The sequence below is a fragment of the Equus asinus genome, chromosome 1, assembly GCF_041296235.1.
Source record: "Equus asinus isolate D_3611 breed Donkey chromosome 1, EquAss-T2T_v2, whole genome shotgun sequence".
Classification (NCBI taxonomy): Eukaryota; Metazoa; Chordata; class Mammalia; order Perissodactyla; family Equidae; genus Equus; species Equus asinus.
The window spans coordinates 112151491-112175754 of NC_091790.1; the positions used below are offsets into that span (position 1 = coordinate 112151491).

Genomic DNA, 24264 nt, shown 5'->3' on the forward strand with positions numbered 1-24264 from the left:
TTTTAACATTTTGTTGAAATTTATTGATAAAGACGCTAAGAATTTTTGTTTAAGCAAGTATTCAGAAGGATATAGATGTCTAAAATGGAAGAGAAACTATTTGATATGATTATAATAAATAAGAGAATGATAAAGATTGAATACATTTATTCTTTTCTAGATAAGATTAAATCGCTATTCTTTTTAACATTCAATTTAGTAAATTACAATCTTAATATTAAATTATTTTTCAAATCACTAAATTGCTAAACTTAAAGTATCGTTCTTAACTAGGACACCCACTAGGAATTAAATCAATTAAGACAGAGAACTCAAGCAAACTCCTCCAAACTTAAAAATATCCCTAGTTTGCTTAAGCTATTAGTGTATTATTATTTAACGTTGTTTTAGAATATTCACAGTAATTACTATGATCAGACATAGAAACATGCTGGAATTTTTGTCGTTACATTATTTAGTAGGTAATGTTTTGTTAATATTCCTTGAAATACAAAGTCGGGATAAATTGGAAAGAGAAAAATAGGAAGAAATTAACCCCCCTGTTCTGTGGTTGCTCCATGGAGGGCGGGATCAATGTCTCCCACCCCAAACTGGTTCAGAGGCTCAGACTGATGACACTACACATGTACCCAGAGAGGATGAGAAGAAGCATTACTCACGTGATGGCTGGAACAGTGCTAAGGTCCGCAGAGGATACCGAGATGCATAAAACATTGTTCTCGCTCTCTGGAGGTTTATCGTCCACTGACAGTGAACCAGTGTTCTTGTAGGGTATCCTCCAGGACATGCCTTTTGTGGACTACATTTTCAATGTTGCCAATTAAACAGTTATACTTTGGGTACCACTTAATGTTTTAGTTTGCTCATCCCGTGCTTTCTACCACTTTGTGTACTAAGCTAGTGTTTGGATCCCAGCCCCGCATACCGAGTCATTGATTGTCTAGTGGTGAAATCTGTAACTGTGCATGACCAGTCTGCTCCTTCTATACCCCCTTACCCTGAACATCCCTGAGAGCAGGCAGCATTGTTCTCTTAACCATCCCCATGCACAGAGCATAAGGTTTTGTGTGCATTTGTTGATATATATTAATATATAATAATCTTTATTATATATAATATTATCCTTAACATAGATGTGTGTTATACAGTTAATTGGGTGTTTAGAGAAAATGTTTTCTTCTAGCTGTGTGCTTTCTTGGCCTCAGAATCGTGCATTCACTTAGGCGGAGTGAGGATGGCAGGTGTGTGTTGGAGGGGAAGCTGGGAATACTTCTGTGTGCCAGTTCTCCAGCGTGTGCTCTTCCTTAGGCTCTAAAACGTATATATTTTACACCAAAATGTGTGTGTGTGTGTGAAAAACTTATTTACCCTCAGGGCTTTTTCTTGATGATGCAGTTTTCAGAAATATGTTAAAAGTTAAAATGGGGACTTCCTGGAATGATAAATCAGGGAAGTCCCCCAATTCTTTCCTTCTGACTCTCCTTTTTAATCTCCATGCTAACCACCTTCTTTCCGTGCCCCAAATACCAGTTCTGTCATCACCAGAGCCTCGACTCTGGGTTTCGGCTTCCTTACCGGTAAAAGAGGAGGCTGGACCACAACCTTAAGGTGGCTGCCTGTGCCCATGTTGAATGAAAACTAATGGAAATGATCTATAATGCTTCAGTGGTTCAGAGAATATCGAACATGCAATGGACCATGATAATTTATGTAATGATGATGGTAATAAGTCATGTTTAATTGATGCTATTATTGTGTCAAGCATTGTGCTTTATCTATCTATCTATAGATAGATAGATATAGATATATCATCTCATTTAACCCTTCCAACAATTCCATGGGATTTGTAAATTATTTTCATGGCAGATGTTAAAACATGAACTTCAGTTGAAAAAATGGAAGAGCAACTTGAAAGGCAAGACAGCTGCTGAAGAAAAATTCATTTTTCCTGAACGAAGTATGTCTGAAGTCTTTCTTATAGGTCGCTGTGACATTTCAGCATTACCAGAAAGAGCAGTATCACGGGTTCGTATGGATTCATATGTCTTAGCTAGTTATTTTCACAATGTTTGTTTAAAGAGTGATTTTGTGAACCTTACTTGAATTATGGAAGCCATATTTTGAAGAAATATGTTTTTTACAACTACTTTGGGCTATCCCATTTTGTTAGAGGTCATCCATTTGGGTGGCTGTAAGATAAATATAACAATCAAAAATGGAGAAATTAAAGTTGTAGGAAATAAAAATGCAAGGAATGTTTTTCCTTCCTTCTTCCTTCGAGCTTATCTTGTCATTTAAGGTGCAACAGATTTTAGATACTCCAATGCTTACCTTTTTTTTTGGTGAGGAAGATTGACCCTGAGCCAATATCTTTTTGCTCGAGGAAGATTGGCCCTGAGCTAACATCTGTGCCAGTCTTCCTCTACTTTGTATGTGGGACGCTACCACAGCATGGCTGATGACACTGTCTGGGATCTGAACCAGCAAACCCCAGGCCGCTGAAGTGGAGCATACAAACTTAACCACTACGCCACTAGGCCAGCCCCCAGTGCTTACCTTTTAATCTCTAAACCTCTAATCTTAACATTATGCCTCCACTCTGGACTGTAAATGGGGCTCATCTTATTGAAACTTTCAGTTAGTTAAAATATTCATTCATATCATCTTTCTTCCTTAGATAGTGAATTCATAAAAACAAGAATCATGTATCTCTATCATACAACTCATTGACTTGATCTTTGAAAAATAAGCCCTCATTCTAACTACTGGTTATATTCTGTCCTATTTTGATAGATAAGTAATTTCTACTTTGTGGAACTATCTGATAAGTGATGGAAGAGTTGTGAAATATCACCTTATTCTGGTTGATGGCAGCTTTATGTTATAAAATCCCACGTATTAAATCCACCTTTCTAAATGCAGAGAGAAGTGAGTTCAACTTATTTTGGGGAATAAGATCTATATCTACATCTATATTTATATGTGTATCTAATCTTGCACTTTATGTGTAGCATGGAATTCAGATAAGGATATTTTTGCCCATTATTTCCTCTTTATAAGTTGCCCATTCATATCTTGTTTATTTTTAAATTGGAATTCCTATAATTTTCTTCCTAGTTTGTAATAGCTCTTTATATATTAGTACTAGTAACCCTTTTCCTGGAATATACTTGAGATCTTTTTTCCCTACGCTTGGTGTTTGCTTTCAATTTTGCCTGTGGAGTCTTTCCATGGAAGAAGTTTTAAAGGTTTCTATAGGAAAGTCTATCACTCTTGCCCTAATTATTTCTTTTTGTGTCATATTAATACGTCATTCTTAGCTGTTTTTCTAAACCATATCATACTCCTTCCTACACGTATACAGCTGGTATTGGTCTTTGGACTCCTCCACCTTTGACTGCTAATGTTTCTTTGTTTACTTTGTTGGTGGCTGCTCTTCAGTTTACAATGTGCATTTTCTACTTCTCACAGATTATACCTTCAGATAATTTTCTACCACTTTACATGTAACGTAAGAACCCAACCAGAGTATGCTCTCATTCTCTCTCTCCTGCGCTTCGTTCTATTATTGTCATGCATTTTATTTCTATTGTATTTATAATCTCTACAATATAATCTCTACAACATATGCTTTTTATGCAGCATATGTTTTTTATTTTTAACAATCTCAAACTTACATAAAAGTTGCAAGTACAGTACAAAGAACTTTTTTCCCTGAACAGTTTGAGGGTAAGTTGCCGACATGATACCCCATCACCCCTGAATATTACCAGTGTATAATTCGCCTGCAGTCATTCTCCTACAGTCAACTGTCAGAATCCTCAGACCCAATTCAGATTTCCCCAGGTATCCCAACATTGTCCCAATAATTCAAAGAATCCAGTTCAGAATCACACATAGCAACCGATTGTGTGTCTCCTTAGGCTCCTTCAGTCCTCAACTGTTCCTCAGTCTTTCTTTAATTTTCATGACCTTGACGTGAAGATTAGGCCAATTTTATTGTAGAATGTCTCCCATTTTGAGCTTGTTTTATCTTTCCTCAAGAACATATTCAGGTTTTGCATTTTGGTTAGAAATACCACTGCCCTCACGCTGTGCTCTTCTCAGTGCATCGTGTCAGGCGCACAGGATTTGTGTTTGCCCGTGATTGCGATGTTCACTTTGATCGCCTGATTCAGGTGGTGTCTGCCAGATTCTCCACTCTTCAGTTGTTCCCTTTGTAATTGTTATGAATTTTGTGTGTACTTTAAAATTCTATAAATATTCCCATTCCTCATTAAATTTTCAGTTTATTTATAGCAGTGTGGACTTGTGGTTTTCTGTTTTATTCAATGGGTTCTAATCCATTACTATCACTACTTATTTTGGTGCTCATATTGTCCCAGATTTGGACAGTGGGAGTCCTTTCAAGTTGCTGTCTGTGTCCTTTTGACTTGTAACCATCATCCTTTGAGCAATTTCTTACTTTATAGCACAGCAGGATGTCCCATGCTCATCTTGTACTTTTCCCCACTGCACCCTGGATACGTCATTTCTCCAAGGTTCCCTGAATCCTTCTTAATGGAAACTGTAAACAGAAACCAAGATTTGAGCACTACTTGTGTTCACTGCCATGGCAGTGTCGCTTCTCCAATGCCTTCTCAGTGGAGAGAACTAGAAACTGTAAGTAGGTGCACATATACACGTTTGTTTCCATGTCTGTACCTCTATATGCTGAAAACCTAAATTGCGCATGTGTACTTCCAGTTCTGAGTTAGCACCACAGGGCTCATTCTAGTTTTCTCCCTTTCCATATTTGCAACGTCCTTCTCCAACAGTGGAATCCCACCTCTCATTATTCTTGATACGTTTACTTATTTGATCACTCCCCCTGTGTGGAACCAGTCACACATATTGCTGCCACTTTCCCCTCCCTGTGTAGATACCTTTCTTCGTCCTGCTCAGGCTTTGATCCCCCTTGCCAGGCCACCCTGTTATGCAGAGGCCCTCCTCACGCTGCTTGGGCTCTGACATCCTGTGCCAGTTGCCTTTCCCCCAGTGTAGTTGCCTTCCTAACTTTGTTGGGGCTAACACATCCTCCACTGACTGCCTTCCTACATAGGTGCCCTCCTTACCCTACTCAGGCCCTCACATGCTACACATAGGCGGCCCCTCTTTGGAGATGCCCTCCTTATGATGCATAGGCTGTGTCATCTCATGCCATTGCCTGACACATAGCCATTCTCCATATCCTGCTTGGCCCCTGGTATCTTACACAGGGTTTCCCTTCCTTGCTTTACCCTTCTTGTCCTGCTCAGGCTCTGACCTTCCACTCTGGCTGCCCCTTCTTAGGGGCACCCTCCTCATCCTCTCAGAATCCAACATCATACGCTGAGATATCCTTCCACATGGATGATGCCTTCTCACTGTGCTTGTTCTCTCACTGTGCTGGGCACATGTCCTCGTCTTGTTCTCCATCTGCTTTGCGCTCCAATACCACACAGTGAGCTCACTGTGAACAAGCTCACAGAGAACAAGCAGGATGAGAAAGGCATCATCCATGTGGAATGATATCCCAGTGTATGACATTGGAGCCTAAGAGGGATGAGGAGGGTGTCCCTAAAAAGGGGCAGCCAGAGTGGAAGGTCAGAGCATAAGCAGAACAAGAAGGGTGAACCAAGGAAGGGAAACCCTGTGTAAGATAGCAGGGGCCATTCCTCCTTGTGGACACCCTCCTCACCTGTCTTAGACTCCAAAGCCCTGTGCAAGGGTGCTCCACTGAGTGGATACTCTCCTTTATGCACCCTACTTCTGGTACCCTGCTCTGGGCCAACACAGCTTCTCTGCACCTCTCACCCTGGCGTGGATGCCTACTTTGGGTGGCCCAACCTAATGGCTTTAGGACTGAATTGTATAGGAAGAAGGAAGAGAAAGGGTAGTGGAAGGGATTCATTATCTTCTAAAGAAATTAAAGACTCAGAAAAAAAGCATTTTATATTTTCCCACAAATTGGCCATTTCTGGTCCTTCTTTGTTTTTGTTTAGATTTGCGTTTTCATCTGGAACTGTTTTCCTTCAGCATGGAGAACATCCTTTACCATTTCTTGAAGCACAGGTCTCTTGGTGCTTAATTTTCTCAACTTTCATTTCTCCAAAAAAGCCTTTATTTTGCCTGTATTTCTGAAAGATATTTTCACTAGATATAGAATTCTAGGCTGACAGGTTTTAAAAAATTTCATTCATTCCTTTTGAAAGATATCATTCCATTATCTTCTGGCTTGCATCGTTTTAAATGAGAAATCAGTGGAATGACTTATTTTTCTTCCTTTGTATGTATGTATCTTTTTTCTTCTTGATGTTACTTTTTTTTAATTCTTCAATTTTTATTGAGGTCATAATAGTTTATAACATCGTGAAATTTCAGTTATACATTATTATTTGTCAGTCACCAAATAAGTGTGCCCCTTCATCCGTTGTACCCACACCCCAAACCCCTTCCGCCTGGTAGCCACTAATCTGTTCTCTTTGTCCATGTGTTGCTTTATCTTCCACATATGAGTGAAATCATATGGTGTTTGTCCTTCTCTGTCTGGCTTAGTTCGCTTAACATAATACCCTCCAGGTCCGTCCGTGTTGTTGTGAATGGGAAGATTTTGTCTGTTTATATAGCTGAGTAGTATTCCGTTGTATATATACACCACATCTTCTATATCCATTCATCAGTCAATGGGCACATGGGTTGCTTCCACATCTTGGCTATAATGAATGATACTACAATGAACATAGGGGAGCATAAGTCTCTTTGAATTGTTGGTTTCAAGTGTTTTGGATAAATACCCAGTAGTGGGATGGCTGAATCATGTGGTATTTCTATTTTGAATTTTTTGAGAAATCTCCATACTGTTTTCCTTAGTGGCTGTACCCATTGGCATTCCCACCAGCAGTGGGTGAGTGTTCCCTTCTCTCTACAACCTCTCCGACATTTATTATTTTTTGTCTTAGTGATTATAGCCATTCCAACTGGTGTAAGGTGATGTCTTAGTGTAGTTTTGATTGGCATTTCCCTGATGGTTAGTGATGTTGAGCATCTTTTCATGTGCCTGTTGGCCATCTGTATGTCTTCTTTGGAAAAACGACTGTCCATATCTTCTGCCCATTTTTTGCTCAGGTTGTTTGTTTTTTTGTTGTTCAGTTGTGTGAGTGCTTTATATATTATAGAGATTAACCGCTTATCTGATATATGATTTGCAAATATTTTCTCCCAGTTGGTGGGTTGTCTTTTTGATTCGTTGTTGGTTTCCTTTGCCTTGCAGAAGCTCTTTAGTCTGATGAAATTCCACTTGTTTATTTTTTCTTTTGGTTCCCTTGTCTGAGTAGACATGGTATTTGAAAAGATCCTTCTAAAACAGAAGCCAAAGAATGTACTGTCTATATTCTGTTCTAGGAATTTTATGGTTTCAGGTCTTACCTTCAAGTTTTTGATCCATTTTGAGTTAATTTTTGTTTATGGCAAAAGGTAATGTTCTACTTTCATTCTTTTGCATGTGGCTGTCCAGTGTTTTCAACACTATTTATTGAAGTGACCTTTCTCCATTGTATGTTCTTGGTTCCCTTGTTGAAAATTAGCTATCCATAGATGTATGGGCTCATTGCTGGGCTCTTGATTCTGTTCCATTGATCTATTTGTCTGTTTTTGTACTAGTACCGTACTGTTTTGGTTACTGTAGCTTTGTGGTATATTTTGAAGTCAGGGATTGTGATGCTTCCAGCTTTGTACTTTCTTTATCAAGCCTGCTTTAGCTATTTGGAGTCTTTTGTTGCCCCATGTGAATTTTAGGATTCTTTGTTCTATTTCTGTAGAGAATGTCATTGGGATTCTGATTGGGATTGCACTGAATCTGTAGATTGCTTTAGGTAGTGCGGACATTTTTACTATGTTTATTCTTTTAATCCATGTGCATGGAATTCATTACATTTCTTTATGTCATCATCAATTTCTTTCAGCAATGTCTTGTAGTTTTCATTTTATAGGTCTTTCACCTCCTGGGTTAAGTTTATTCCTAGATATTCTATTCTTTTTGTTGCAATTGTAAATGGGATTGTATTCTTGAGTTCTCTTTCTGTTAGTTTGTTATGAGAGTATAGAAATGCAACTGATTTTTGTAAGTTGATTTTATACCTTGCAACTTTGCTGTAGTTGTTGATGATTTATAATAGTTTTCCAATGGATTCTGTAGGGTTTTCTATATATAAAATCATGTTATCTGCAAACAGCAAGAGTTTCACTCCTTCATTGCCTATTTGGATTCCCTTTATTTCTTTTTCTTGCCTAATTGCTCTGGCCAAAACCTCCAGTACTATGGTTGAATAAGAGTGGTGAGAGTGGGCACCCTTGTTCTGTTCCTCTTCTCAGAGGGATGGCTTTCAGTTTTTCACCATTAAGTATGATGTTGGCTGTGGGTTTGTCATATGTGGCCATTATTATGTTGAGGTACTTTTCTTTACCCATTTTATTGTGAGTTTTTATCATAAATGGCTGTTGGATCTTGTCAAATGTTTTCTCTGTGTCTATTGAGATGATCATGTGGTTTTTATTCCTCATTTTGTTAATGTGGTGTATCACATCAGTTGATATGCAGATGTTGAATCATTCCTGTGTCTCTGGTATAAATCCCACTTGATCATGGTGTATGATTTATTTTAATGTGTTGCTGTATTTGGTTTGCCAATATCTTGTTGAGGAATTTTGCATCTATGTTCATCAGCAATATTGGCCTGTAATTTTCCTGCTTTGTGTTGTCTTTGTCTGGTTTTGGGATCAGGGTGATGTTGGCCTTGTAGAATGTGTTAGGAAGTGCTCCATCTTCTTCAATTTCTGGAATAGTTTGAGAAGAATAGATATTAAATCTTCTTTGAATGTTTGGTAGAATTCTCCAGAGAAGCTGCCTGGTGCTGGACTTTTATTTTTGGGGAGGTTTTTGATTACTGCTTCAATCTCTTTACTTGTGATTGGTCTGTTTAGATTCTCTATTTCTTCTTCATTCAGTTTTGGGAGATTGTAAGAGTCTAAGAATTTATCCATTTCTTCTAGATTGTCCAATTTTTTGGCATATAGTTTTTCATAGTATTCTCTTATAATCCTTTGTATTTCTGTGGTATCCATTGTAATTTACCCTCTTTTGTTTCTAATTTTATTTATTTGCGGCTTCTCTCTTTTTTTCTTAGTAAGTCTGGCTAAGGGTTTGTCAGTTTTGTTTCCATTCTCAAAGAACCAGCTCTTAGTTTCATCTATCCTTTCTACTGTCTTTTTTGTTTCAATTTCATTTATTTCTGCTCTAATTTTATTATTTCCCTCCATCTGCTGACTTTGGACATTTTCTTCTCTTCTTCTTCTAGTTCTGTCAAGTATAGTTTAAGATAGCTTATTTGAGATTTTTCTCGTTTGTTAAGGCAGGCCTATATTACTATGAATTTTCCTGTTAGGACCTCTTTTGTGCATCCCATAGGAATTGGTATGGTGTATTTTCAGTTTCGTTTGTTCCAGATATTTTTTGATTTCCCCTTTAATTTCTTAAATGATCCATTGGTTGTTCAGTATCATGTTGTTTAGTCTCCAAATCTTTGTCCCTTTCCCAGCTTTTTTCTTGTAGTTGTTTTCTAGTTTCATAGCATTGTGGTTGGAAAAGATGCTTGATATAATTTCAATCTTCTTAAATTTATTGAGGCTTGCCTTGTTTCCCAACATATGGTCTATCTTTGAGATTGTTCCATGTGCACTTGAGAAGAATGTTTAGTCTGCTGTGTTTGGATGGAGTGTTCTATATATATCTATAAAGTCCATCTGGGCTAGTTTTTTGTTTAAATTCACTATTTCCTTGTTCACTTTCTGATCTATCCATTGATGTAAGTGGGGAGTTAAGGTCCCCTAGTATTATTGTATTGTTTTTAATATCTCCTGTAAGGTTTTTTTTAAGATTTTATTTTTTCCTTTTTCTCCCCAAAGCCCCCCGGTACATAGTTGTGTATTCTTCGTTGTGGGTTCTTCTAGTTGTGGCATGTGGGACGCTGCCTCAGCATGGTCTGATGAGCAGTGCCATGTCTGCGCCCAGGATTCGAACTAACGAAACACTGGGCCGCCTGCAGCGGAGCGCGCAAACTTAACCACTCGGCCACGGGGCCAGCCCCTCCTGTAAGGTTTGTTAATAGCTGCTTTATGTACTTTGATGCTCCTGTGTTTTGGGTGCATATATAAGTGTTATGTCTTCTTGGTGGAGTGTCCCTTTGATCATTATATACTGCCCCTCTTTGTCTCTCATTACCTGTTTTATCTTGAAATCTACCTTGTCTAAGTGTTGTGACACCTGCTTTCTTTTGTCTGCTATTAGCCTGGAGTATCGTCTCCCATCCCTTCACTCTGAACCTGTGTTTGTCTTTAGAGCTGAGATGTGTTGCCTGGAGGCAGCACATTGTTGGGTCTTGTTTTTTAATCCATCCAGCCACTCTGTGTCTTTTGGTTGGAGAATTCAATCCATTTATATTTAGAGTGATTATTGATATATGAGAGCTTAATGCTGGCATTTTATTGCTCATTTCCCGGTTCTTCTGCCTTTCCTTTGTTTCTCGTCCCATGTATTTCAGACTACCAATTCAGTTAGGTAGTTTTCTATGATGGTTTTCTCAGTTTTCTCTTTACTTGTCACTTGTGTCTGTGTTCTGATTATTTCTTTAGTGGTTACCGTGAGGTATTTTCTTATGTCTTGCTGCCCTTAGTATTTTCTTTGTCATTGGCTTTTGCCAGCTTTACTACTATATATGCCTTGGAGAAGGCATTAATATAGTTAGGTGATATATTGGCTTCTTTCACTTGTATTTCCAGCTTCTTCTCCAGGTTTGAAAAGTTCTCAGCTATTATTTCTTCGAATGAGTTTTCTGCTCCATCCTCCTTCTCTTCTCCCTCTTGAATACCTGTAATCCTTATGTTGCATTTTCTAATTTAGTTGGATATTTCTCGGAGAATTTCTTCATTTCTTTTTAGTCCTAGTTCTCTCTTCTCCATCTGAAGGATTTCTATATTTCTGTCCTCCAGACTGATGATTCATTGCTCCATAATATCAGCTCTATTATTCAGCGAGCCCAGATTTTTCTTTATCTCATCCGTTGTGTTTTTCATCTCTAACATTTCTGATTGGTTCTTCTTTATAGTTTTAATCTCTTTTGTGAAGAAGTTGCTGATTTCATTGAACTGACTATCTGTATTTTCTTGTAACTCATTGATTTTTTTTTTATGATAGCTACTTTGAATTCTCTGTTGTTTAGATTATAAATATCTGTGCCTTCAGGATTGATTTCTGGGTGCTTGTCATTTTCCTTCAGGTTTGGAGATGTAATATATTTTTTCATACTATTTGATGGCATGGATTTGTGCCTCTGCATAGTGATAGTATCTAGTCCCAGCTTCCACCTGCCGCCACTGGGTGGAGATCAAGATCTGTGTTCTGAACCTGCTGCAGTCTGTAGCTGGCTTGCTCACAGCTTCTGCTTTTCTAACTGCATGGGTGCTCTGGCTGACTGGCTGAGCTGGAGTGCTGGAGGGAGGGGCACTTTCTTTCACCTACATGATCTCTAGGGTGTTCTCGCTCTGCCTTTGCTATCTGCTCTCTTGGGGTGCTAGCTTAATGAAGACAACCCCACAATAGCTTAGTCACCTCTGTGTGGGGCTTTCCTCTGGGCTGTGAGAGAACTTGCAGAGCAAAGGTGTTCCCACGGAGGGCCACTCCTGCCCCCTTTCCTCTCAGAGTTAGGTGGTCTGGAGCCCTGGGTCTCTGCCATTGGGGGTGGGAGACGAGATCCCCTTACCTCCCTCCACCTCCTCCAGGTTGTCCAGCACCTCCACCTTTAGAGGTATGGCTGTGTGGGTCTCCCAGACATCTTTTGCGTTGTGTGAATGTCCTTTGTTGGTATACAAATGTCCTTTTTATTGTATCTTAGGAGGGAGAGTCTAAGGGAAGTGCTCACTCTGCCGTGATGCTGATGTCACTCCCTCTTGATGTTGTTTTTAAGATTTTTCCTTTATCACTGAATTTTTAGCAATTTGATTGTGATGTGCCTTGTTATAGTTTTTTTTGGTGTGTTTATCATTCTTGGAATTCACTGAGTTCTTAGATATCCAGATTTATATTTTGCAGTAAATTTGGAAAGTTTTCAGCCATTACTTCTTCAAATCTTTTTCTGTCTTCTTCCTCCTTCTGGGACTACAATTACACATATATTAGACAACTTAATATTGTACCGTGGGTCATTGAGTTCCTGTTCATTTTTTGTTAGCATTTTTTTTCTTTCCATGCTTCATTTTGAATATTGTTTATTGCTATGTCTTCAAGTTCAGCGCAGTATATGTGCAACTATCTTAAAAAGCCATTGACTTCTCTCTAAATCACTTGTAAAGAGAGCATTACTCACCAAAGTTGCAAATAGGGCACCAACAATCTGTGTAACAGATAGCCAGAAACATGCTGTTGAGTTTTGAAAATAAGATAAACTTAGCCTGTTTTCTAATTCTTACAGGCTTTTGCAAACCTCCTTTTATTTCCACTACCTTAAAAGGAAAAGAAATGCATGTGGTCAATCTTGATTTTAGAAACATCACAGAAAGAGACAGAGAGGGAGGGAGGGCACAATAAACAATAACTTGCTTGTAGTGTGTAGCAAGAAAATCATTGGTCATTAGTGGCAATTGGCTAGTTGTGTAGTGGGGATTTTTTGTTGTTGTTGTTATTGACTGCCTCTCCCCACAAATGAAGATGTTTTCTTAGTTAAAAAAAATTATGCTGTCTAATTTGCTGCTAAGCCTGTCTTGTAAATTTTTTCACTACAGATATTGGATTCATCTCTAGAAGTTTTATTTGGTTGATTTTTAAAATTTGCCCTTCTCTCCTTATTAAGTTCATTTTTCTTTTGAATCCTTGAACATTTTTATAATAGCTGTTTTAAAGAACTTGTCTACAGTTCTATTAGCCCTGTCAATTCTCTGTATGTTTACATTTTTGACTTTTCTCTTGGTCATGTGTCGTATTTCCCTGCTTCTTTACAGATATAGTAATTTTTTTTTTATCATATGCTGGGTATTTTATAAGTTATAGTATTGAGTGCCTGGGTATCATTGTCTTTCTTTAAGGAACTTCAAAGAGTCTTGAATTTTGTTTTGGTGGTCAGTTAATTTACTTAAAGATAAGCTTAATCTTTTCTCAGCTTACATTTAAGCTTTGTTAAGGAAAGTCCAGAGTAACTTCTACTTTAAGGCTAGCTTATCCTTACTCGTATCATGTCTTTTCTGGGTCTTTATTGAATGCCACAAGTGTCAATGACGTGTCTCCACTCTGATTTGTCTCAAGTTGTGTATTGCCCCATCCTGTATGAACTCTAGTAGCTGCTTCTCTTCTAGACCCCTAGTAGATATTTTGTCCCTGATTATTTTTTGTCCAGTCTCATGGAATGTCACCCTGCACAGACATAGCTTAGAATACAGTCAAAGATGCAAGAATTCCTATGCATATTTCTCAAGCTCTCTTTCTGTGTAACTCCCACTTTTCCAGTAGTCTGCCCATAAATTCCAGCAAGCTCAACATCCTTGAACTCCGTTGTCTATCTCCTTGGCTTAGTGAGACCACTAGGAACTCTTTCTCTCACAAGCAGCTAATAACCACCTCCACACAGAAAGCCTGGGCTATCGTAAGGCTCATCTCATTTATTTCTCTTCTTTCAGAAATCATAATATTGTGATGCCTGTTGTCTGACATCTAAAAGCAGCTGTTTCATATATTTTGTCTATGTCTCTAGTTGTTTATGGTGGGAAGGACAGTCTGGTACCAGTTACCTCATCACGGCTGGAAGTTGAAAACTGTTATTACACTTGATCTTAGCCAAAAGGCCACAAAGCAGTTGGAAGACTGTTGGTGGTTTTCTGAACCTGCATAGTATTCAACTTCGATGGCCCAAAACAGTGCCTGTCTATCCTTCTATGGATCTCTTTCTTCCATTTCTTACAGACTGTTTAAGCTCTTATTATGGACGGAATGTTTTCCCCTCCTAAATTCCTATGTTGGAGCCCTAACTCCCAATGTGACTGTGTTGGGAATTAGGGCCTGTGAAGAGAGGATAAAGATTAAATGAAGTCATAAAGGTGGGGTCCTAGTCCAATAGGGCGGTTGCCCACATAAGAAGAGGCAGAGACACATGAGCTTTCTCTTTTGCTGTGTGAGCACACAGCAAGAAGGCAACCATCTGAAAGCCAGGAAGAGAGCTCTCATGAAGAACCGAATTGGCCAGAACCATGATCTGGGACTTCTCAGCCTCCAGAACCATGAGAAATAACTTTCTGTTGTCTAAGCCACCCGGTCTGTGGTGTTTTGTTAAGGCAGCTCAAGCAGACTAATACAACCCTTCTTCACTCTTCTCACGCTAAATCTCCCGCTTCGCCCACCTTCCCCTTCACTTCCAAGCTCTTCACTGAGGAAATACATGCCATCAGCTGGGAACTCCTCCGGCTTACTTCCTGACCCCTTTCCTCAATCCTGTTTTCCTGCCCTCTTTTCAAATGGATGGGTACCATCCATCCCCATCTTTGCTTCCTTTTCTGTTCTCAAGAGAGTTTGCCTTTATAACATGTAGTATTTATATCAGATGCTTTAATTTCTACCACAGGTAGTGATGAAAGCTACTTTTAGACCATTATTAATATAAGTTTTCAGTCAATGGAGAGTAGTTGACAGAACTTCACAATTAACTTTAAATACAAGACAGTTTCTCAACATAGTTTTGTTGCCTCCTACTCAAGGCACTCAATGGTCCACCCAAACTAAATCATTCCTGGATGTCTAGGACTATGTCTTATTCATGTTATGTTCCCTGATTTACGAGCATACAAAAAATATTTATCAAATGAATGAATATATCATTTAAGAAATTACCCTATGCTGCCCCAATTTGAGGTTAAGAAAAAGGGTGCAGATCTATAATAAAAACATCAAAATTTTCACCAGGCCATTTCATTCGTTTGTGAAAGTCAAATCTCTAAACAATTAGTGATGAATAGGCATAAGAGGTAAGCTTTCAATAACTATAAAAATCTCCTAGTGCTGGCTGAAACAGAAGAGAAAAGGGATAAGGTTTTGGAAGATCTTTAGGCTCCACGTTTTTTTCAAGAACACCCCATGTTTCTTTTAGTGGGCCTTCACAAAGACGATGTAAGGAGCATATAAAAACCTCTAAGCCCCTAGTCTTAGAAGCTGACTGACTGGCTGCAAACGCTTCAGTGTGCTCCAAAGTAGCTATCTTAGGCGCAACATTCTGGGTCTAGTAATTCTCTAAGGAATCAGCTAGAACTGCCGTCACCTACCAATATAAGAAAACATGACTGATGGTGGGGCTTAAAGAAATAAGGGCTCATTTGTTTCCTATAACACAAAACTCAGAGAAAGGCAATCCAGGGCTGGTCCTCCACAGTGCCAATAAAAACGGAATCATTCTATTTTTTTCCTCCACGATTCTTAGCATCTTCTTGCTTATTGTTTCTTGGTTGCCATATGACTACTCCACCTCCAGTCTCATGTTCACTTACCAGACCAGAGGAAGCGGAACAACCACATCAGTAGAAGGCAAAAAAGATTATCTATCCTCATTTATTAGGACAGCCGAAGTTTCCCCAAGACCCCATAGTGAAGACTTTCATTGATATGTTTTAGGCTAGAACTTTGTCACTATGTCACATCAAACTCCAAATTGGTAGGCAGGAGGGGACTTTGAGTGAGGATTGCATGAGTCAGTCAGCTTGTTGGCCTCATCAAATGGGGATTTGAACTGCCAGTCATCAGTTGGTATTTAAAAGGGCATTCCTCCTTGCCAGAAAAGACGTGTTGGTTGCAGTACAAAAGCAAAACAATCACAACAGATAAGAAGCAAGTGAGTATTTAAGAAGTCAGTTTATAATCGCTGCAAAGGAACTCTGGTTTAATGTTCTTCCCTCTCCCAATTCAGAGAGACTAAGAATGCAGACTAATAGAGAACCACAGCACCTGGAACCAGCAAACCGTCTCATAATGTGATGCAGGGCCCAACAGAGACTTGTGCATGAAAACTTCAACATTTACGACAAGCTATGAATGTGCATGTTTTCTCATAAGAAGTCTTGGTTTGATAATATAATGATTAAAAGTCCGGGCTCCGGGCTTTGGAGAAGTGGGTTCATATCTTGCCTTAGCCACTTGCTAGCAATATGGGATTGGGCAATTTCAGCCTCTTCGCCCTTGATCTTGAAAAGTTTCCCACTCTCATCTCCCCAACCAAATTCTAAACTTACAGAGAAGAGTTTATGTGGGGCTGGCTGAAGTTTTAGATTTACTTTGGAAAATCCGATTTCAGGATATGGGAAACATGTCGAATTACTGGGGATGTTGCTCAGGACAATGAAAATCATTGCCAGTTTTTGCATTTTAAATGTTACTTTCTGGTATCATGTCGTGGTCATGCTTCCTGAGCCGTCTTCCGTCCCAATTCCCACCCCCCACCTCCATGGAGAATGATATTGAGCCCTTTTGGGATCAGACTTATAGAGTCTGCCAGAGTGCTCAAACTATAGCATGATCCAGAAAAGAACGTAGGGATTTTTGTGCTAAGCTTTTACCTTTTTCAGGAGAATCTGAGAAATTTTGAAAATCTGAGAAATCAAATGACCTACCCAAAGTCGGACAACTATAAAACTGAGACCAGAACCTAGTTTTCCTGAACCCTTGGCTAGAATTATAGCTTCTATGTCACTCTGTTTATTCTTCTTGGAGAATTCTAAAGAAATGGAATATAAATATGAATATTTTACTCGTGAGACAAAAAACAATAATTAAGAACCGTTATACATCTGATTAGTTGTCCTACCCTTAAAAAATATGAGTACCTTTTTTCTTTTTAAAATTACTAAATCTTTATATGACATTCAAGCACAGCGTTATTTTTGGAGGGAGATATTCTCAAATTTTGTCCCATTCAAATAAATTGTCAAGAATGTCCATTAAAAATGCACAGGTAATAAAAGAGTGAGTTTATATAACAGTGTAAAACTGGAAATTAATGATTCTATCACTCATGTCTTGAACAGTTAGATTTGCTAAGCTTGTTAATGCAATAGATTTGCAAAGTTAACTTTTTTAAATCATTGTTAAAAATGGCATTTAATTTGGTAACTTCTTAGGTCAACTACTGCTCAGGGACTTGAGAAACAAATGTATAAAAATATAAAAATGTAATGTGAGTTGGATCCGAACTTTGTTTAAAATTTTTGGGAGTGTTAGTTTTTAAAATAAGTTGAGATTTGTACATTTAGGCTGCCTAATATTTTGACGGAGAAATTGGAAACAGCCATCTGAAATGAGATGTAATTTGAACTTGGAGAACATATTTAAACTGTAGGCTTGCTTTTTAGGTTCGGTGACATCAACTCATGAAAACAAGTTGGGTTCTGTTTTGCAACCATTTTTCTTTGGTGTCATTTACTCGTTAGGAAAGGCTGCTTCGTTAGCAGATGGTAGTGTTCATACACTATCAGTCAAACTCAGAGCTAGTGGGAGGGTTGGCAGAGACCATTTTCCATGAAAATGCAAAGTTTTTTTTGGGTATATGTGTAGTTTGGCAAGCAATACAGGGGAGAGCCTCATGTTGAAGAATTTGGAAAGTCTCGATAATATAGTTAAGTAATGCAGTTGTCTTAAAATGTAAAATTGCTTGATTAGTTTACTAATATAAGTAATGTCTTAGGGCTGTTTTTCATTTTAAACAACGATAGCTTTTTGTTTGTTAAAGACATATATATAGTTAAAGATATATAGTGTGTGGACTTGCAAAGAATCGTAAAATATTATTCAGATTTTGTAGTGTTGGTGATTCAGAGTCTCACTTGGAAAAAAACCCCTTGTATAGCTGTTAAAACTCATACCATGTTCAGGAGAAGAACCAGATGGTCCAGGCCTGTTGGATTAAGTTACTTAGAACTGTAAAACAAAAGAGTCTTCTCAATGACTTTTTGAATCCATGTTTTGATAACCTCAGGGGTGAGTTCGACCTCAATTCACCAAAGCAGAGACTGGTTCCAGGTTTTGTGAGCATGTCCTGAGCGAGCTTCAGATAAGGGAAGCTTCCAAAACCACATTGCTCTATCAAGGAACTATGCGTGCATTGGCTCGATTTGGGGTGTGGGTGAAAAAGCAGACGAAGCAAAACATCTAAAAACTTCTTTAGGATCAGTTTATTTTTGGTAGAACATTGCTCTGCCCACAGACCTTGCTTTCACCTCTTCAGCCTTAATCAGTAATGCTATCTAAGTAAAGTGGTTTACAAATGATTCCGATATAAAGTTTTTATGGCTTTTAAATTGTAGCAGAGCCTCATTAATTTTAGCAGGAACCACCCTTGCAAAATGATACCTCAGTCGTAAGATGAAAAACTGCACCACAGAACGAGGCAGCTGCATAGATATCGAGAGAATGCTCTGGCTTCTGGGCAGCAGATTCTGTCACTAGCTGTGTGACCTTGGGCAAGTTGCTTAATCTTTTTGTTTCTGAGTTGTCTCATTTGTAATGAGGGGATAATAATAATAATAATATCGTCTGCCTTTGCTATTGTGAGGATTCAATGAATTAATACATATGACGTGCTTAGAACAATGCCCAGTATGTAGTAATTTCTCAGTAGAAATTACTCTTATGAACATGTTGAACTTAGATGATTGATGGAGACGGCACGGGATGGGAAGTCATGAACACTGGATTCTAATCTTAGCCCTGCTGGCCCTGTCAGCTTACTGCCCTTCCACAGGGCAGCTACCTTCTTTCAACCTCAGTTTAAGGGCTTTGAAAATCCCTAGCAAAGAGCATATACTTGTAGTTGCTTCTGTAAAACGAGAGGGTGAGCTAGACGGCCTCTAGGATCACTTCTAGCTTTTAACGTCTAGAAATTTTGGGTGGAAACAAGCATCCCAGCAGAGGAAAATGTCAGGAGTGAATGCAGAAAATCCTAGAGAGGGCTTCACCCATGTTCTTGTCCCCATAACTCTTCTCCACCCACTGTTAGCTTGACTAGGTCTTTCTCTTTCTTTACGTCTCAGCTTAAATGTCGCCCGTCAGGGAGACCTCTCTTGACTATCCAATCTAAAGTCAAGCCCTGCTCTAAGGCCTTGTTGTTTCCCTTTATTGCACCTCTCATTGTAAATAGCTATTAATTTTTAATAATGTTCTTGTTTTTTCTCTGTCTCTCCCACTAAATTATATACTTTTGGGGTTCAACGATTACATTTGTTTCGATTTCTTCTTTACCCTCAGCACCTAAGAGATTGGCACAAGCAGGCACTCAAGATTTTATTTCATTTATTTAGCAACGATATTGGATGCTTACAGTGTAGCAGGCTCGGTGTTAAGTATGGGGAAGTAGCCGTGGATCAGACAAATAGTCTTGCTCTCATGGGGCTTGTATTTTAGCGTGAAGAATCAGATAGCAAGCAAGTGAACAAATACACAAGAACATGTCATACAGAAGTGAATGCTATGAAGAAAATAAATCATGGCAGAGAATGAACACCTTTAACAAAGGGAACACCAAAAGCAAAGGTAACAAAAGCAAAAATAATTAAGTGGGACTACATCAAACTAGAAGTTTCTGCACAGCAAAGGAAACCATCAACAAAGTGAAAAGGCAACCTACCAAAGAGAGAAAATATTTGCAAATCGTAGATCTGATAAGGGCTTAATATCCAAAATATATAAAGAACTCATATAACTCAATAGCAAAAAAGCCAAACAATCTGATTAAAAAGTGGGCAGAAGATCTGAATAGACATTTTTGCAAGGAAGACATACAGATGGCCAAGAGGTACATGAAAAGGTGCTCAAAATCAGTAATCATCAGCAATGCAAAACTACAATGAGATATCAGCTCACATCTGTCAGAATGGCTATTACCAGAAAGACAAGAGATAACAAGTGTTGGTGAGGATGTGGAGAAAAGGGAACCCTGGTGCACTGTTGGTGGGAATGTAAATTGGTGCAGCCACTATGGAAAACAGTATGGAGAATTAAAATAACTTTTAATTAGAATTAAAAGAATTAAAAATAGGACTACCATATGATCCAGCAATTCCACTTCTGGGTATTTATCCAAAGGAAGTGAAAACACTAACCTGAAAAGACAAATGCACCAGGATGTTCATTGCAGCGTTATTTACAATAGCCAAGACATGGAAGCAACCTAAATGTCCATGGATGGACAAATGGATAAAGAAAATGTGGTGTATATGTATGTGTGTGTGTGTGTGTGTGTGTACATATCTATGTATATGTAAATATATACACACTCACACACAATGGAATATTCTTCAGCCGTAAAAAAGAAGAAAATCTTTCCATTTTTAGCAACATGGATGGACCTTGAAGGCATTATGCTAAATGAAATAAGTCAAACAGAGAAAGACAAATAGTGTAAGATCTTATTTGTATGTGGAATCTAAACTAAACAAAACAAAAACTGAAAAGCCAAAAGCGAACTCATAGATACAGAGAACAGATTGGCAGTTGTCAGAGGCGGGGGGTGGGGTGGGTGGGTGACATGAGTGAAAGGGGTCGAAAAATACAAACTTTTAGTTATAAAATGAGTCAAGGGGATGTAATGTACAGCATGGTGACTATAGTTAATAATACTGTACAGTCTATTTGAAAATTGCTAAGAGAGTAGATCTTAAAAGTTTCATCATAAGAAAAAAAAAATTGTAACTATATATGGTGATGGATGTGAATTAGAGTTATTGTGGTGATCATTTTGCAATATCTACCAAAATCGAATCACTGTGTTGTAAACCCGAAACTAATATAATATGTTAATTTTATCTCAATTTTTAAAAAGTGGCTGGAGTTTGCCACTGTAGGGAGTACTGTCAGGGAAGGCTTCTCTTTGAGGGATTTTTGTTGAAAGAATTAAAAATAAAGCCAGGAAAATGGGAGAAACGTTTTAGGGGTGGTTGAGTAGGTCAGTTGGGCTGGAGTGGAGAATTTATGTTGGGAGTTGCAAGATGTAAAATTGGAACAATGGGATGGGGTCATATCGTTGAGGCCTTGAGTGTCCACTCAGGAGTTGGGCTTAAGCCAGTGGGCAGTGACGTGACGGCAGACATGGAGAGCTGTTGTCTTTCCCCTTCCTCGTCTTCCCTCTCCTCCTCTTGCCCTGGTTGGGTGGAGGGGGTTGGGTGAAGTCTGGAGGCAGAAGGGGCTTTCTCTAAGAACGAGCACTAGGATGGCATCAGTGGGAATGGAAAGGAAAGGACCCAAGTGAGAACCAAAGCATTAACGGAATTCTGGAACAGCTAGTATGTGGAGTGAAAGGATGAGCGAGGAGGCTGATGGGATATTGTTGAGCCTGGACAACTAGAGAGGGGAATCTCAGAATTAGTGAAGGCAGGAGCAGAGCCAGGTTTTTATTGATCTTGGACGCATGGCTCACACCACTCACCACTTATCCCTGACTCATGCTTCTTGTCTTGCCAAGTGTTTTTCTTTCCATACCATGCAGTGTTCCATTGAAATGGTTGCTGGAGCCTAATTCATGTCAGCAGTTTGCCATCTGTTTTAGATGGCTTGTGTTGTGCGTTGAAGCAATTTACCAATTAACTCAAGAGTCCGTGTTTTATGTTCAGAAGACAACTCTCATTTTGTTGCACTATCAGGGTAAAATTAAACATGAGAGAACCGCCACTGTGACTTCCCTGGCCCCCTCACCTTCCATTTCTTTCTTTCTATTGATTTATTCCCCCACGTCTATAAATGTATTCAACTGACTTCTTTCCTATACAGCATTTCTCAACCCTCCTCTCTTGAGTTAATATTCTATTTTTCTCCTTATCTGTGTTGTCGAACTTCCTGACTCTACCTCCCACCTGCCCCCTGACACACTCAGAAACTGCTGTAACCAGTCTGTACCTGAGTGTTCCAAAGGCACAAGCCAATTCAGCACTTCCAATATAGAACTCATCATTTCCTTGCTCCAACCTCCTCTTTCTCCTGTATCCGTTCTAAATGAATGGCATAGACTTCGACTTGGTCGACTCAGCTAGAATTTGGGAATTATCTTTCACCTCTTTCCTTTATCCTGCACTGCATATTATTTCCCTTTTCAATGTACAATCTCACTTACTTTCTCCTCTCCATTCTTTGTGTCACTCATTACCTATCAGTGACATTATTAAGGCTACATGAGTCTTCCAGCATCTACTCTTGACCTTGACCTCCCAACTCGTTTTTCATTTGCCCACCAGAGCTGTCTTCCTAAAATTACATTTATTCATGTCACTTTCCTACTAAAAATCTCCCCTTGACTCCCCGTTGGCTTTAACATGCCCCACAGAGCCCTTTGTGTTCTAGCTCCTCACTACCTGTCAGCTTTATTCTCCACCATGGGAATCCTTGGTTCAAGCCATGCTGGGCTAGTCTCTATTGCCCAAGTACAAGGTGCTCGCTCCAACCATTATGCTCTCTCTGTATAGGGGCCCCTTCTCTTCTTCTTTGATGGGATCGCTCCTGCTGAGGCACAGCTCAGATGTCATCTTTTCCAGAGAAGCTACCTTTGATTTCTGTCCTCTCCCCTAGTCTTGGTTAGTTACCCTTCATATGTGTTTCCAGAGCACCTGAGGCACTTCCTCCTGTCTGTTATAATTGTCTATTTTCTGTTTTCCTCTTGGACTATAACTGCCTTGAGGACAGGGACAGTGTCTTACATGCTTTGAATTCATATCCCATAGATGCTCAATGAATGTTGGTTGAATGAATGAATGGAAAATAATTTTTTCCCCTTTCAGCTCTACCTATGAACTTGGTCTCATTTCTAGGAATTTCTTAGTCATCAAATCCAATAGGCTATGCTCACTTCTCATCTTCCTCATTCTTTCAATAGCATTTGACTGTGCTGCTTTCTTGAAATGCTCTTTTTTGGTTTCTATGGCATGACATTTCGTAGCTGTTTTCTCTGGGAATTCTTTCTTTGTCCTCATGGTAGATTTTTCACTCTCCCCTCGCCCTCCCAGCTCTCTGACAGCACCTCTGGATGTTGACCTTGGCCTTCTCTTTTCTCTACACTCTCACTAGATCTTGGCCAGCACAGTCAGGCTTTTGACCACCACTCAATGATGTCACTATTGATTTGCAATCATGATAGGGATGTTTTCAACTTCCCTACCATTGGGGTACTTCAACCTTTTAAATCTCAATGCATGTGAGGCTAGTTGTACCTTTGATGTGCAGGAATGTTGGGAGAGTGAGCTGGTTTGAAGGGAAGAGAAATTTAATTTCAGATTCATTGAATTTGAAATGTCAATGAGACATTAAGTTAGAAGGTCCTAGAAGTATCTGAAAAGTCATAAAGTCACAGAATCCTATATATAGAACGATTTCAGAGTTATGTGGTCCAATCTTTTTCCCAGGACAATATTCTTCACTGATATTCTTGGGCCTTTTAGGGGCAATATAATAGCTCCCTTTTCCTTGTCCGAATTTGGAACCAGTTGGGAAGTAGACAGATGGAGATCAAAATATTGTCTGACACAGCTGATAGGAGACTGACGTAAGCTCGTTGCCCAAGGAGGCTTGCTAGCACTTGAGCCCTGAATCAGATAGACTCACCCTCAGTCACTGCACAGCTGGACAGCTGCCGACCTCCCTTGGCTACCAAGAGCAGCCAGGATGCATGCATCTTGCATTGAGGGCGGGGCAGGGTGGAGTGGGACTGGAGCTGAGGTGCATGCCTGGTTCTTTCTCTCAAACTCCCCTGTCAGGTATGTCCCTTCTCTTCTCCAGGGGAGGCATGAGAGGTGGAGAGAGAGGCCTGGAGTATTCCCGAAGTGCCTCTATATGGAAGTGTGAGGCCGAGAGAATGATGTATCTCTATTAACAGTATTGTTATCCAGCCCCTGGTCTAATGCTTTCTGTGCTGGAGAGCCTCTTGACTTTGGGATGTATTCTGTTCCGTTTTGGGAAGGATTAGATAAAGAGTTGTTTCTTATATCACAGCAGAAAAAGCAGCTTCCCCACTACCTTTTGTCTCTGATTCCTTCTGCTGCATCCACAAGGAATAAGACTAAATTTGTCAATTATTTAAACATAGGTATAATTTTATTTTCTAGTCCTTTTGTGGTTATAAATTCCTGGTTCCGTTGACTATTTATTCTTGTGTGACAGTTTCTAGTCTCAACGCTTCCCATCCCCACTCC

At 39.2% G+C, this 24264-nt stretch overlaps 1 protein-coding gene across 1 annotated transcript in view; it reads left to right on the plus strand.

Annotated features, from left to right (window-relative positions):
* FBXL13 (F-box and leucine rich repeat protein 13) overlaps positions 1-24264 on the plus strand; it is a 208222-nt gene that overhangs the window by 36021 nt on the left and 147937 nt on the right. The window contains exon 7 of the mRNA XM_014850486.3: positions 1867-2025. Coding sequence (XP_014705972.1) covers positions 1867-2025 — 159 coding nt within the window. The remainder of the gene's footprint in view (positions 1-1866; positions 2026-24264) is intronic.